The sequence below is a fragment of the Myxocyprinus asiaticus genome, chromosome 29 (assembly GCF_019703515.2).
Source record: "Myxocyprinus asiaticus isolate MX2 ecotype Aquarium Trade chromosome 29, UBuf_Myxa_2, whole genome shotgun sequence".
Taxonomy (NCBI): Eukaryota; Metazoa; Chordata; class Actinopteri; order Cypriniformes; family Catostomidae; genus Myxocyprinus; species Myxocyprinus asiaticus.
Window position 1 is genome coordinate 5663289 of NC_059372.1, and position 14138 is coordinate 5677426.

At 38.1% G+C, this 14138-nt stretch overlaps 2 protein-coding genes across 2 annotated transcripts in view; both read left to right on the forward strand.

The window, feature by feature from the left end:
• LOC127420192 (zinc finger protein 850-like) overlaps nt 1–14138 on the forward strand; it is a 296445-nt gene that overhangs the window by 233673 nt on the left and 48634 nt on the right. The window lies entirely within an intron of this gene.
• Nucleotides 79–11310, forward strand: LOC127420331 (gastrula zinc finger protein XlCGF17.1-like). The gene is made up of 2 exons (XM_051662542.1): nt 79–311; nt 9889–11310. The coding sequence occupies exons 1-2, from the start codon at nt 116–118 to the stop codon at nt 10821–10823; spliced, it is 1131 nt and encodes a 376-aa protein (XP_051518502.1). The 5' UTR covers nt 79–115; the 3' UTR covers nt 10824–11310.

Here is a 14138-nt window from a genome sequence, read left to right on the forward strand (position 1 = left end):
ATCCAGAGACACACAGGACTCACAGCTCACTTTACTCTGTTCTACTGATGGTAATCAGGGTGATCAAACCTCCACAGGGTCTCTGACTTCTGTCTGTAATGCTGGAGAACAGCAGATGCTGCAGACACCAGTGAAGATGTGTTCAGTGAAGCTGCTGGACTGCAGAAACCTGATGAAGACGAGAGGAGAAACCACAGAAGAGGAACAGCAGATGATGCAGACACCAGTGAAGACTGAAGTGAAGCAGGAGGAGATAAAAGAAGAAATCACAGCAGAGGAACAACAGAGAAATGAGGATTTTATTTCTTCAGGTATGTTTCTTTCTGTAATGGTTAACATTTTTATGACAATTGCCTGTCATGTCAGAATCTGTTACCGGATGATTTTTATCAATCAAAAGTTTAGATCTGCTTTGAGTGCCCCGTGACAAATATATGATCACATATAAGGCTGTAGAGATTTTTGTAAACCGTCTATATCGCGGTACGTAAATATACGTGTTTGCGACGTTCCTCCAGGCTGCATGTGAAACTGATAGCGAGAATCAAACATTCTGTTTTCATCTTTCACAATGCGGGAGGACTCCAAATCAAGTCAATCTCAGGAGAAGAAATGTAATTTATGCATTTAAAGGTGCCATTTTCTCACATTCATGAATGAAAGCTCTCTTTCTAATGTAGCGTGGGGGGAGAGAGAGCGCAAACGGTCAGTGCTAAATAAAGTTATAAACAGAGTGCAAAATGTTTTGTGATTGAATCACAAAAAAAAAACATACAGAGGCAGTCAAAAATGGATGTTACCACATCACATTTGAGGTGTAAACGCTGTCCTGAATAGGGATACCTGGATCGGTATCGGCTCTGATACTGAAGCTTTTAGACGGATCGGGTGTTGGTCCGACGAGCCCGATCCAAATCCGATACTGTGTGTTAGTCATGTTCGTTACTGTTAAGCTCCAAAAATGACATAAAAAAACCATAAAAACACCATTAAAGCAGTTCATATGACTCGTGCATTTTATTCAAAGCCACTTGAAGACGTGCGATAGCTCTGTGAATCACAAAAGGCTGTGTTTAATAAGTAAATATATAGTATGCGCAGCGCCAGCGCGTTAGTGAACGGTGCTGCTCTGTTGACACAAACTCACGCACAGGCTGGTGATGCACTCGCGGATATTTTTATCCTTCACAGCGGTGTGCAATATTTGAGCACTACTCAAGAACAGCATCTCAGATGTAGATGCTCAATAGTTCGGTTCACTTATTATATGCATTTAGAACGGCACCAGAGGAGCATTTTACCAGAATTTGAATAAGAAGCGAATTAAACTACTGTGAACTTGTCTACAAACAGACACATACAGGATTCCTGGAGAGTTCAGAATGTCAAAATAAAAGCGTGAGGGTTTAAAAAGTGCACGATTTAAATATATTACTGTTGTATTTAAAATGAATAGTCAATCATAATAATATTAATAACAATTTATTATTATTGTCATCATTAGTATTTGTTTACAATTTATAACAATATTTAAGTTGAATAAGTTGTAAAAAATGAATGAAAAGTGAGCTGATGTCTTACAACTAAATTGAACAAAAAAAAAAAGAGATCTGAATCCTTTAAAGTCCAGATGCAAGTTGAAACATTTTTAGAAAAAAAAAAAAAAGGCAAAAATAAAACACTGGTTTCTTTTCTACTGAAGACATGAAGACTGGAATTACTGTTAATTTTGCTGCTACATTATCCAGTAAACTAGTTAATAATAAAGTGTTTCTTAATGAGCTATACATTTATATTGAAGTAATGTGTAGTTAGAGGTTTGTGTTTCTTTACATATTAAAGAGTACTCCCAATTAGTTCCACACAATAATATAAAGATATTCTAAACTGATTATGAAAAAAAACAACACTGGTATCGGCTTGGGATCGGTATTGGCCGATACTGAGATTTCCGATATCGGAATCAGATCGGAAGAGAAACACAGAGAGAGAAGTGATCGCACTGAGTAAATTCCCTCAGGAATTATTAAATAAATGACACCTTAGTCAACCGTACATTTGTATCTAGTAGGCTATACAATAGTTGCCAAAAAGGTTTGCGGTGTCCAGTAGAAGGCTAAATTCAGAGGGGTTTGCTCCAGAATAATAATAATAATAAAAAAATGATGTTCGATTACAGAGAAGCCTTTTTTTTTTTTTTTTTTTTTTTTTTGGATTGAAAAAGGATGCATAGAAAATTAAATGGGTTTTATTATTATTTTAATACATTTGTACTGATTGAGAGTTTTTTTTTTTTTTTTTTACATGACAGTTTTAGGCTACTTTTGACATTGTTTTAAATAAAAATAGAAACTTTTTGAATCACTTTTCATCTAAATAAATGTAAATGTAGACTATATGCCTATATCTTCATGTATATCTTTATCAGCTAAAACTTCAAAGAATATCACTATATAATTTTTTGCTTATCGCCCACCCCATCACATGTATACTTTTTTTTTTTGTTTTTTTTTTGTTTGCTGATTTTCCGAAAGAAAAAACTATACTGAAATATATACCATTACTGTGATATCAAATGATATAGATTTGTGGTCATATCGCCCACCACTAATCACATACAGATGTGCTCAAAAGTTTTGCTTTGTCTTTGTCTTTTATTTAAGGATAGTGATCATATGAAGCCATTTATCATCACATAGTTGTTTGGCTCCTTTTTAAATCATAATGATAACAGAAATCACCCAAATGGCCCTGATCAAAAGTTTACATACTCTTGAATGTTTGGTCTTGTTACAGACACACAAGGTGACACACACAGGTTTAAATGGCAATTCAAGGTTAATTTCCCACACCTGTGGCTTTTTAAATTGCAATTAGTGTCTGTGTATAAATAGTCAATGAGTGTGTTAGCTCTCACGTGGATGCACTGAGCAGGCTAGATACTGAGCCATGGGGAGCAGAAAAGAACTGTCAAAAGACCTGCGTAACAAGGTAATGGAACTTTATAAAGATAGAAAAGGACATAAAAAGATATCCAAAGCCTTGAAATGCCAGTCAGTACTGTTCAATCTCTTGTAAAGAAGTGGAAAATTTGGGGATCTCTTGATACCAAGCCACGGTCAGGTAGACAAAGAAAGATTTCAGCCACTGCCAGAAGAATTGTTCGGGATACAAAGAAAAACCCACAGGTAACCTCAGGAGAAATACAGGCTGCTCTGGAAAAAGAAGGTGTGGTTGTTTCAAGGAGCACAATACGACGATACTTGAACAAAAATGAGCTGCATGGTCGAGTTGCCAGAAAGAAGCCTTTACTGCGCCAATGCTACAAAAAAGCCCAGACAAAACCTTGATACGCCTCACAGCTTCTGGCACACTGTAATTTGGAGTGACGAGACCAAAATAGAGCTTTATGGTCACAACCATAAGCGCTATGTTTGGAGAGGGGTCAACAAGGCCTGTAGTGAAAAGAATACCATTCCCACTGTGAAGCATGGTGGTGGCTCACTGATGTTTTGGGGGTGTGTGAGCTCTAAAGGCACGGGGAATCTTGTGAAAATTGATGGCAAGATGAATGCAGCATGTTATCAGAAAATACCGGCAGACAGTTTGCATTCTTCTGCATGAAAGCTGCACATGGGACACTCTTGGACTTTCCAGCACGACAGTGACCCTAAGCACAAGGCCAAGTTGACCCTCCAGTGGTTACAGCAGAAAAAGTTTAAGGTTCTGGAGTGGCCATCACAGTCTCCTGACCTTAATATCATCGAGCCACTCTTGGGAGATCTCAAACGTGCGGTTCATGCAAGACAACCAAAGACTTTGCATGACCTGGAGGCATTTTGCCAAGACAAATGGGCAGCTATACCACCTGCAGGAATTTGGGGCCTCATAGACAACTATTACAAAAGACTGCACGCTATCATCGATGCTAAAGGGGGCAATATACAGTATTAACCCTCTGGGGTCGACGGACGCACCGGCGCATCCTGCTGGATTTTTTCCTCATAACAGCGGAAACAACTTAAAATACTCCGTCATTTTTGGGCATACAGATAAGTGTAAGACATCATTAGAGACTATAAAGAGTCTACTTTTATTTGTGTACACTCACAATAACAACAAAACCTTGTGATTTTGTAAAATAAAGAAAATAAACAGGGTGCGCTTTCAGCCGTCTCTGTCTCCGTGAGCATCTTTCTGAAACACTTCACAAAAATGAACTGAAATGTAATCTGTATTAAACCTTTATATTATAACCAAGCGATGTACAGTTTCTACTAGCTCAGTTAATTATCGCTAATGTGATCACAGCCACCAGCAGAGCACGCTATTCATATGGTAATGTGCTGAGGTGATCAATGCAAATGCTAAACGCCCCCAACAATGCCTTAAAAAACATCGTTCATTCACTTTTCTGCGCGTTTGGAAGATGGCACGCTACACAAGTGAGGAAGCTCCTGGATAGTGACGAAGCGTTCACATTTTCCTCAGAAGAAGAGCGGGAGGCCGACGAGGAACATTTGCATTTTGAAGAGCGAATTGATCCAGCCGAGGATACAGTTTCGGATGAGTAAGTCATTTAGTTTTACTTACATATTAGTTGACATGCTATTTTATATAAACATGAACATATTTTACTAGTTGGATTATTTCCAGACTTGCCAGCCAGGATTCAAAGTATTGAAATTTGAAATATGTCCTAATAGGCAAGTTTTAGTTACATTTAAATGTTCTTTCGGCTAAAGCAGGTATTTAAATTGTATGCTGTATGATATAAATATGACATGTAATATGATATAGAAATAATATGAATGTTTAGATTATATTTTAACTAGTGTTTATGCTGCCTCATTATCATCAATGAAGCTTGTGCTTGCAAATATTTGTTCATGTGTAAATGTGTAAAATGTGTTGTAAATATGCCCATATTAGAAAATCAGCATATTAGAATGATTTCTGAAGGATCATGTGACACTGAAGACTGCAGTAATGATGCTGGAAATTCAGCTTTGATCACAGGAATAAATTGCATTTTACAATATATTCAAATAGAAAACAGTTATTTTAAATTGTAAAAATATTTCACAATATCACTGTTTTTGCTGTATTTTGGATCAAATAAATGCAGCCTTGGTGAGCAGAAGAGACTTCTTTTAAAAACATTAAAAAATCTTACAGATCTATAGACTTTTAAACGGTAGTGTAGGTCTAAAGTTAAGTCTTTATGTAAAGAAAATGTATAGTCAGATTACTTTTTTTTACTTAAACTTGATTTTGTGAATAAGCTACAAACAATACATTCAATCATTAAGTCTGCTCACATTCATTCTCTCTCAGGGGAGGGGTCTTTGTCTCCTCAGGTGTGAATCACATCAGTATTCATGATCATCCACGCCTCCTCGCATATGGCCTTTCTAACACTAAAAGTGTCTTACAAAAGTTAAATGACTATATTGTTTTGTATGAATGAGTGATCAGGATGGTTTAACATCATTTTTGTAGCAAAAACTCTAGGCTACAAGATCCAGTTCTCAAAAGTCTTGTGAACAAATGTTTAGTATGTGATATGTGGCCTTATTTCAGTGACTTAAAATTTGTGTTTTTTCAAAAACCATGCATAAATGTTATTTTCTCAAAAATACAAATGTACATACATGTAGTTCACATATTATTGTAGCCCAGTTTGTGCTGAATACAGTGTTATCACACTTTAGCCATTAATATGTTTTTAAGCAACTGAAAAAAGCACAAATGTCAAGGCATGTCAAAACTTCTCCAGGGCCCAAAACACCCTCAGACCCCAGAGGAATAAGAACTAAGGGTATGAAGACTTTTGAACAGGGGTCATTTCATTTTTTTTATTGTTGCCATGTTTTGTTTTATGATTGTGCCATTCTGTTATAACCTACAGTTGAATATGAATCCCATTTTCATCAAAAATGGTACATATATTACCAATTCTCCAAGGGTATGCAAACTTTTGAGCACAACTGTATATATTGTATGAAGTGATCATCCCGATGCCCTGTTCCCCTCAAAGACTTTACCTAATAAAATGGTTATTTTGAAGTCACTTTTTAAATAATTGTTATTAATAATTCTGTTTTTAACAATCCTGCTGAATGGCTGTCAGGGTTTTCCCTTTAAAAGTGTCCTGTGAAGACAATATTTATGCTGTTTCAAACGCAGTACAAATTGATGTGCTAAAACATTGACCACCTGCTTAATATGCTGTTGGTCCTCCGCATGCCGCCAAAACAGCGTGACCCGCTGAGGCATGGACTCTACAAGTCCCCTGAAAGTGTCCTGTGGTATCTAGCACCAAGACATTAGCAGCAGATCCTTCAAGTCCTGTATGTTGCAAGGTGGAGCCGAAGTGGATTGAACTGGTTCGTCCAGTACATCCCACAGATGCTCAATCTGATTGAGATCTGGGGAATTTTGAGGCCAGGGCAACACCTTGAACTTTTCATCATGTTCCTTAAACCATTCCCGACAATGTGTGCAGTGTGGCAGGGTGCATTACCCTGCTGAAATAGGCCACTCCCATCAGGGTATACCATTACCATGAAGGGGTGTACCTGGACTGCAACTATGTTTAGGTAGGTGGCACATGTCAAACTGACATCCACATGAATGGCCAGACCGAGGGTTTTCCAGCAGAACATTTCCCAGAGCATCACACTCCCTCCACCTTTTTTCATCTTCCCACAGTGCATCCTGGTGCCATCACTTCCCCAGGTAAACGACACACACATACACGGCAGTCCACGTGCTGTAAAAGAAAACGGGACTCATTGAACCAGGCGACCTTCTTCCACTGCTCCAAGGTCAAGTTCCGACACTCGCATGCCCATGGTAGGCGCTTTCGACAGTGGTCATCATGGGCACTCTGACCGGTCTGCGGCTACGCAGCCCCATACTCAGCAGGGTGCGATGCACTGTGTGTTGTGACACATTCCTGCCATAACCATCATTAACATTTTCTGTGACTTGTGCCACAGTGGACCTTCTGTCGGTTCGGACCAGACGGGATAGCCTTCATTGCCCTCATGCATCAATGAGCCTTGGGTGCCCAACACCCTGTTGCTGGTTTGTGGTTTGTCCCTCCTCAGACCACTGTCGGTAGATACTCTGCTGACTGGGAGCACCCCACAAGCCTTGCTGTTTCAGAGAGGCTCTTACACAGTCGTCTGGCCATAACAATTTGGCCCTTGTCAAAGTCACTCAGGTCTTTACTCCTGCCCATTTCTCCTGCATTCAACACGTTGACAAAGAGAACTGATTGTTTGCTTTCCATCTAATCTACCCAGACCTTGACATGTGGCCTTGTTAGGAGATGATCAATGTTATTTGCTTCACCTATGCATAGTCATAATGTTTCAGCTCATCAGTGTATGTCCTCTTGCCGCACACAAAGAATGGTGAAGAAAACATGAAAATCGACCTGACTGTTCAGACTGAAATGCATTAACAAAAATCTGATTTTAATCTGATTTCAAGTCGTATGTGGTTTGGATCAGGTTTGCAAAAATTGGATTTTCTGTGTTTTTATCCTGTTCAGACTAAAAACCTAAAAAGTTTTGATGCTGATTGGCCAAAAAATCTGGATTACACAAGGTCCTTGAAATTTAGCTTAAATTTCTTTTCTTTATATAAATCTATTTATTTTAAGCTCTGCAATACCTTAATTAGCTTGTTTTGTTGAAAGGTATTTAAAATGCTTGAAATATAAATGGACTATATTTGTTTAGTTAGCATGCCTGAGAAAACAATATTAATTTTCCTCACATCTTTTTTTTCTCTTTTTTTGGGGAGTTTTCCCCTTTTTTCACCCAATTTGGAATGCCCAATTCCCAGTGCGCTTTTAAGTCCTCGTAGTCGCGTAGTGATTCGCCTCAGTCCAGGTGGCGGAGGATGAATCCCAGTTGCCTCCGCGTCTGAGACCATCAATCCATGCATCTTATCACGTGGCTTGTTGAGGGCATCTTTGATGATATTTGCAATATCCACAGCAGGTGAATTTCCAAAATGTAGGACTGAACACTGCCTGATTGCACCTGATTTGTTAGGTTTAGTGGTTGGGTTGTTGTTTCTCCGGCCAATCATCAGGTAACACGTTCAGATGAATATTACTAAATGGCTTAATGCATTAATTACTCTTCTCCTGCCATACTACGTTTAGAAATCTACCTGTGGAGGATATCACAAAAATGTGTGGAAAAATAATATTTGTTTCAAAGGCATGCTAAAGGCCTAGAAATAGTCCCAGACACCACCCATGATTGGAGGGGGCCATCTCACCGACGTGAAAAGCTACCAGCAGAAGCTAGTTTTTTCCCCCCTGTGATATTTAGGGGTGGGAAAAAAACAGGCGCCTCTGTGTTGTTGCTGAATGACGATGTGGATACACAGCCCTCTAAAATGCTTTTTTTGCAAATTCAAGACGATTGGATTCAAAACACAATTAAATTTGATTCGATTAACAATTCGACTGCATTTTTTAAAATGCTTTTATAGTATTCTTTAAATTGTCCCCTAATGTGTCTTAAGCAAGAAAAAGACAAAATACTTAAGATTGTTTATTGCACTAAAAGTAACTTGAAAGAAAACACATTAAATACATGTACATACAGACTTCTTGAAATACAATGTGTAATGCAGTGTGTCAATATTTTAATATTTTAGAGCCGAGCATAACTAGAAAAGTATTCCATATTTCACCATATTTTTAAGATTGTATTAATAAGCATGACTTTTCCAGTTTGGAAATCCCAAATTTAAAATTCCTTAATATTTCTAGGTTTTCTGTGACCATGGTGACCCTGAATCAGAAAACGAATCCAAATATTAAAACATTAAAGTAACATCATCTGACTACATTCAGCAGTTTAAATCAATGATTGACCAACACTAACGATTCTCAATTCAAAAATCAAATTTTAAGATCAGTGCATATGAACTGGCAGGACTAGTAGTCAATGTATCGAGAAAACAAGTGAACCGTTACATCCCTAGCTAGGTGACAAATAATAGACACTGCCTAGTACATTTTCACATTTCACTTGCCAATGATTGAGTTGTGTAGTGGCGAAGAAGTTTATCACCGAGATCCAACTGCGTGTTGTTGAATGAATGCCCATTCCCTGAAATATGTGTCCATCATAGATCAAATCCGCGCAGTCCATTTTTATTGAATAATGTCCCTTTTAATATTAGTTTTTCACAGGCAGTTGTTGATCATGAAGTAAAAAAGAAACATTCGTTTTTACCTGACATTGCATGGATGCGGTGAAGAAACTGTGCAACTCTTCTCTCGAATCACATCAGATGCTCGCTACTGTTTTTTTTAAAGAGACAGTACCATTTTAGTGCTTGTTATACAATTGTATGTAAACTCAATGTAAACACTGGTAAATTGTACAAATTATTTAGAAGAGTGACAGCTCATATCATTAATGTATAAGCAATTTTATGACATCATATTAATTGATAGAATGTGGAAATTATTCATTTTAAAAAGCTAAAGTGTGATTTTATAATAATTGCAAAAATTATAAATTAAAATATAAACTTTTACATATTATAAATATATAGCATGCTAATTTTCCTGGCTGATTACATATTTTCTACATTTGTTAATAGTCTGTTCATGCAGTGTTGGATTAACTGTAATTATTAGTTTCTGACTAGTAAATACCGTTCACATTACTCAATGCAAGTTGGACATGAGTTTTCACACGTGTATGAAGTTCTTGAAAATAATAGGTTAATTATAAATGAATAGTGGTTGTTTTTGTTCTGCCATTATATTAGGGTTCAATTTGATTTATTTTTACATCTGTTCCTGTTGAATTGATTTTTGTCAATTTACTGTGTTCATTATAGAGCTGATGGAAGTGAAAGAGGAACATCAAGAGCTGAATGAAGTGGAGAAGAAATTTCAGTACCAGAAACATCATGATTTAATAACTGTTGAAGAATCTTTGAGTTGCTCAAAGACTAGAATGATTTTCTCACTAAAAAAGCCTCAAAGAGCAGCCAAATTTTTTTTCACCTGCTCTCCGTGTGGAAAGAGTTTCACATGTAAAAGCCAGCTTAATAAACACATGAGAGTTCATACTGGAGAAAAGCCTTTCATGTGCCATCAGTGTGGGAAAAGTTTAGCAGATGCAGACCATCTCAAAGATAATCTCTGCTGTCACTCTGGAGAAAGATCATTTGAATGTGATATATGTGGTAAAACATTCGTTTTGGATTCATGCCTAAAGCGACATCTGAAAGTGCACTTAAAAGAGAAGACTTACAAGTGTTCTATTTGTGGAAAGAGTTTTGCAGACCTGTCCTATTTTAAAGAGCATCAGAAAGTACATACCGGCGTGAGGGCTCTCATGTGCTTTGAATGTGGGAAGACCTTTACAACAGCCGGTATCTTAAATCGGCACCAAAAAATTCATACTGGAGAGAAACCATACAAGTGCTCACACTGTGGAAAGAGTTTCAATCTGTCACACAACCTGAAAACTCATGAGAGAATCCATACTGGAGAAAAACCTCACAAGTGTTCACACTGTGAAAAGAGATTCTCTCAGTCACAAAGCCTGATAAAACATGAGAGAATTCATACTGGAGAAAAACCTTACAAGTGCTCACACTGTGGAAAGAGTTTCACTCAGTCAGAAAGCCTGATAAAACATGAGAGAATTCATACTGGAGAAAAACCATACACGTGCTCACACTGTGGAAAGAGTTTTAACCAATCTGCTCATCTACAGCAACATCTAAAAAAGTATTGCCCAAGTAGTCACAGTGAGCAAAAATGATCTTCATGTGCAGCAGTACCAAGTAGATTGTTTCATATTAACCCAAAGATGCAGCGTCTCTCAAAAAAGCAGCATCATCTGAAGGCAACAGTTTACATCGGTTTTTCCGTGTTCTAGATCGCTCCGCGAGCAGACTAGTTTTCCTCGACAATCGGACAGTTCTCGTCTGTGCGCATTGTTGCCATTTGCACTTAAAAGTGTATCACAAAGCAGTCGTGGTGCTCAGGTGTTGCCCGTGTCAGTATTTGCTTGTGGTCAAAAGAGTATACTTTGAAAGGCTGAGCGCTAGGGCTGGGCGATATATCGAATATTAATGATATAATCGAGATAATTTTGCTGACGATGTAAAATTGACCAATGTCGTGAATATCACGATGATTTTAATGTGCTTTCATTTGGCCATTATGTTTAATAAAGAGCGCATCAGTAGACTAATTTCACGATCCTTCAGGGCTGCGCAATTAATCAAAATATCATCAAAATGGCAAGTTGGTCATATGTGATTATTAATCCACAAAAGGCTGTGATTTAAAGATAAATAAACATGCTCTGTGTGTGATTCAGAACATACAGTGCATCCGGAAAGTATTCACAGCGCTTCACTTTTTCCACATTTTGTTATGTTACAGCCTTATTCCAAAATGGATTAAATTCATTATTTTCCTCAAAATTCTACAAACAATACCCCATAATGACAACGTGAAAGAAGTTTGTTTGAAATCTTTGCAAATTTATTAAAAATAAAAACCAAAAAAAATCACATGTACATAAGTATTCACAGCCTTTGCCATGACACTCAAAATTGAGCTCAGGTGCATCCTGTTTCCACTGATCATCCTTGAGATGTTTCTACAACTTGATTGGAGTCCACCTGTGGTAAATTCAGTTGATTGGACATGATTTGGAAAGGCACACACCTGTCTGTATAAGGTCCCACAGTTAACAGTGCATGTCAGAGCACAAACCAAGCCATGAAGTCCAAGGAATTGTCTGTAGACCTCTGAGACAGGATTGTATCGAGGCACAGATCTGGGGAAGGGTACAGAAAAATGTCTGCAGCATTGAAGGTCCCAATGAGCACAGTGGCCTCCATCATCCGTAAATGGAAGAAGTTTGGAACCACCAGGACTCTTCCTAGAGCTGGCCGCCTGACCAAACTGAGCGATCAGGGGAGAAGGGCCTTAGTCAGGGAGGTGACCAAGAACCCAATGGTCACTCTGACAGAGCTCCAGCATTTCTCTGTGGAGAGAGGAGAACCTTCCAGAAGAACAACCATCTCTGCAGCACTCCACCAATCAGGTCTATATGGTAGAGTGGCCAGACGGAAGCCACTCCTCAGTAAAAGGCACATGACAGCCCGCCTGGAGTTTGCCAAAAGGCACCTGAAGGACTCTCAGACCATGAGAAACAAAGATTGAACTCTTTGGCCTGAATGGCAAGCGTCATGTCTGGAGGAAACCAGGCACCGCTCATCACCTGGCCAATACCATCCCTACAGTGAAGCATGGTGGTGGCAGCATCATGCTGTGGGGATGTTTTTCAGTGGCAGGAACTGGGAGACTAGTCAGGATCGAGGAAAAGATGAATGCAGCAATGTACAGAGACATCCTTGATAAAAACCTGCTCCAGAGCACTCTGGACCTCAGACTGGGGCGAAGGATCATCTTCCAACAGGACAACGAACTAAGTACACAGCCAAGATAACAAAGGAGTGGCTTCGGGACAACTCTGTGAATGTCCTTGAGTGGCCCAGCCAGAGCCCAGACTTGAACCCGACTGAACATCTCTGGAGAGATCTGAAAATGGCTGTGCACCGACGCTCCCCATCCAACCTGATGGAGCTTGAGAGGTCCTGCAAAGAAGAATGGGAGAAACTGCCCAAAAATAGCAAAGGCTGTGAGCAAAGACTATGAATACTTATGTACATGTGATTTTTTTCGTTTTTTTATTTTTAATAAATTTGCAGAGATTTCAAACAAATTTTTTCATGTTGTCATTATGGGGTATTGTTTGTAGAATTTTGAGGAAAATAATGAATTTAATCCATTTTGGAATAAGGCTGTAACATAACAAAATGTGGAAAAAGTGAAGCACTGTGAATACTTTCTGGATGCACTGTACCAGTGATGTGCTGATCTGTGTGCATGGCAGCGCTCTCCGATCAGTTCACGTGCATTGTGAAATCAAAGTAATGCAGGTTCAAGCATTCGCGCAGTTCCAAACATTATATATATTTAAAGATGAGTTCAGCAAAATAACAACGGCATGCTCATGAACTGCTTTTAATTTTAAACAACATAAGCGTTAATTATAAGTATTAGATGATAGCAACATATGTGCTGCAGGGATGTACTTGAGGAATTGAGAATGGGCGTGAGCACACCTAGTTGCTGCGAGTTCCGCAGCTCGTGCTCCTTTCTTGTCGAATTGCATAGAAAAATGCAAACAAATGTATCCCCGCTCAAGAAATACATCCAATGAGGTGCGGATGCAATCTTTGTTAATTAAAATATAATGTTGCATTTGGGCGGATTAGAACCCTACGCATCTTATGCACGGGACGAATTAGTTTCCACTAGACTCCTACTACTGGCGCTGATTGATGTACTTCTCCACTAACTTATAATATCTCATGACCAACAGTAGCACACATAGAGATGAAGTTATCAAATGTATTATGTGAAATATTTATTTTAGAGATTGAATTGATCATCATGAATGATTTGTATCAAAACAGACAGTTTAAAAATAATCTTTTACTAGCGCTCTCTGTTGCTGTGTGACTTCAAATGTTGTGTATAATCTGTAGAATTGCAGAATGTCGCAAGATTGACGAAAGAGGGATCCCTTCTAGACACGACCCCTTTTCTGTGTCGAAATAAAAGCTCCTTGTGAAGTTGAAGTAAATATGACAGCACTTTCGGTGTCAAAATAAAAGCCCCAGGTGAAGGTGAAGTAAACAGGACAGAAATATATTACTTTTGTAAAACGTAAATCTAATAATCAGAATAATAATGATAATTCAGATTTATATTATAATAATCAACCTGATGTGTCCCACATTAATAATTTCGTATTATGCAATGTTCAACTGGGGTTTCAAAAATAAGTCAGTGAAGTAGCTTTGCACACCTTGTTCATTCACAAAAACGTATTAGTGAAAACATTTGAAGGTAAATAATGCTTTTTATTAAGCTACTATTTATCATTGTGGATGAAATATAAAGTTCATATCAATGAAAATGGTTGAATTTCATTCTCCATTGTGTTTATTTAATGAAACACTAATTATATATATATATATATATATATATA

Bases quoted from the DNA above. Each gene is read 5' to 3' on its own strand.
- LOC127420331 (XM_051662542.1), top strand. From the start codon at position 116: ATGCTGCAGACACCAGTGAAGATGTGTTCAGTGAAGCTGCTGGACTGC. The intron at 312-9,888 runs GTATGTTTCTTT...TGTTCATTATAG, and splicing joins TGAGGATTTTATTTCTTCAG to AGCTGATGGAAGTGAAAGAG.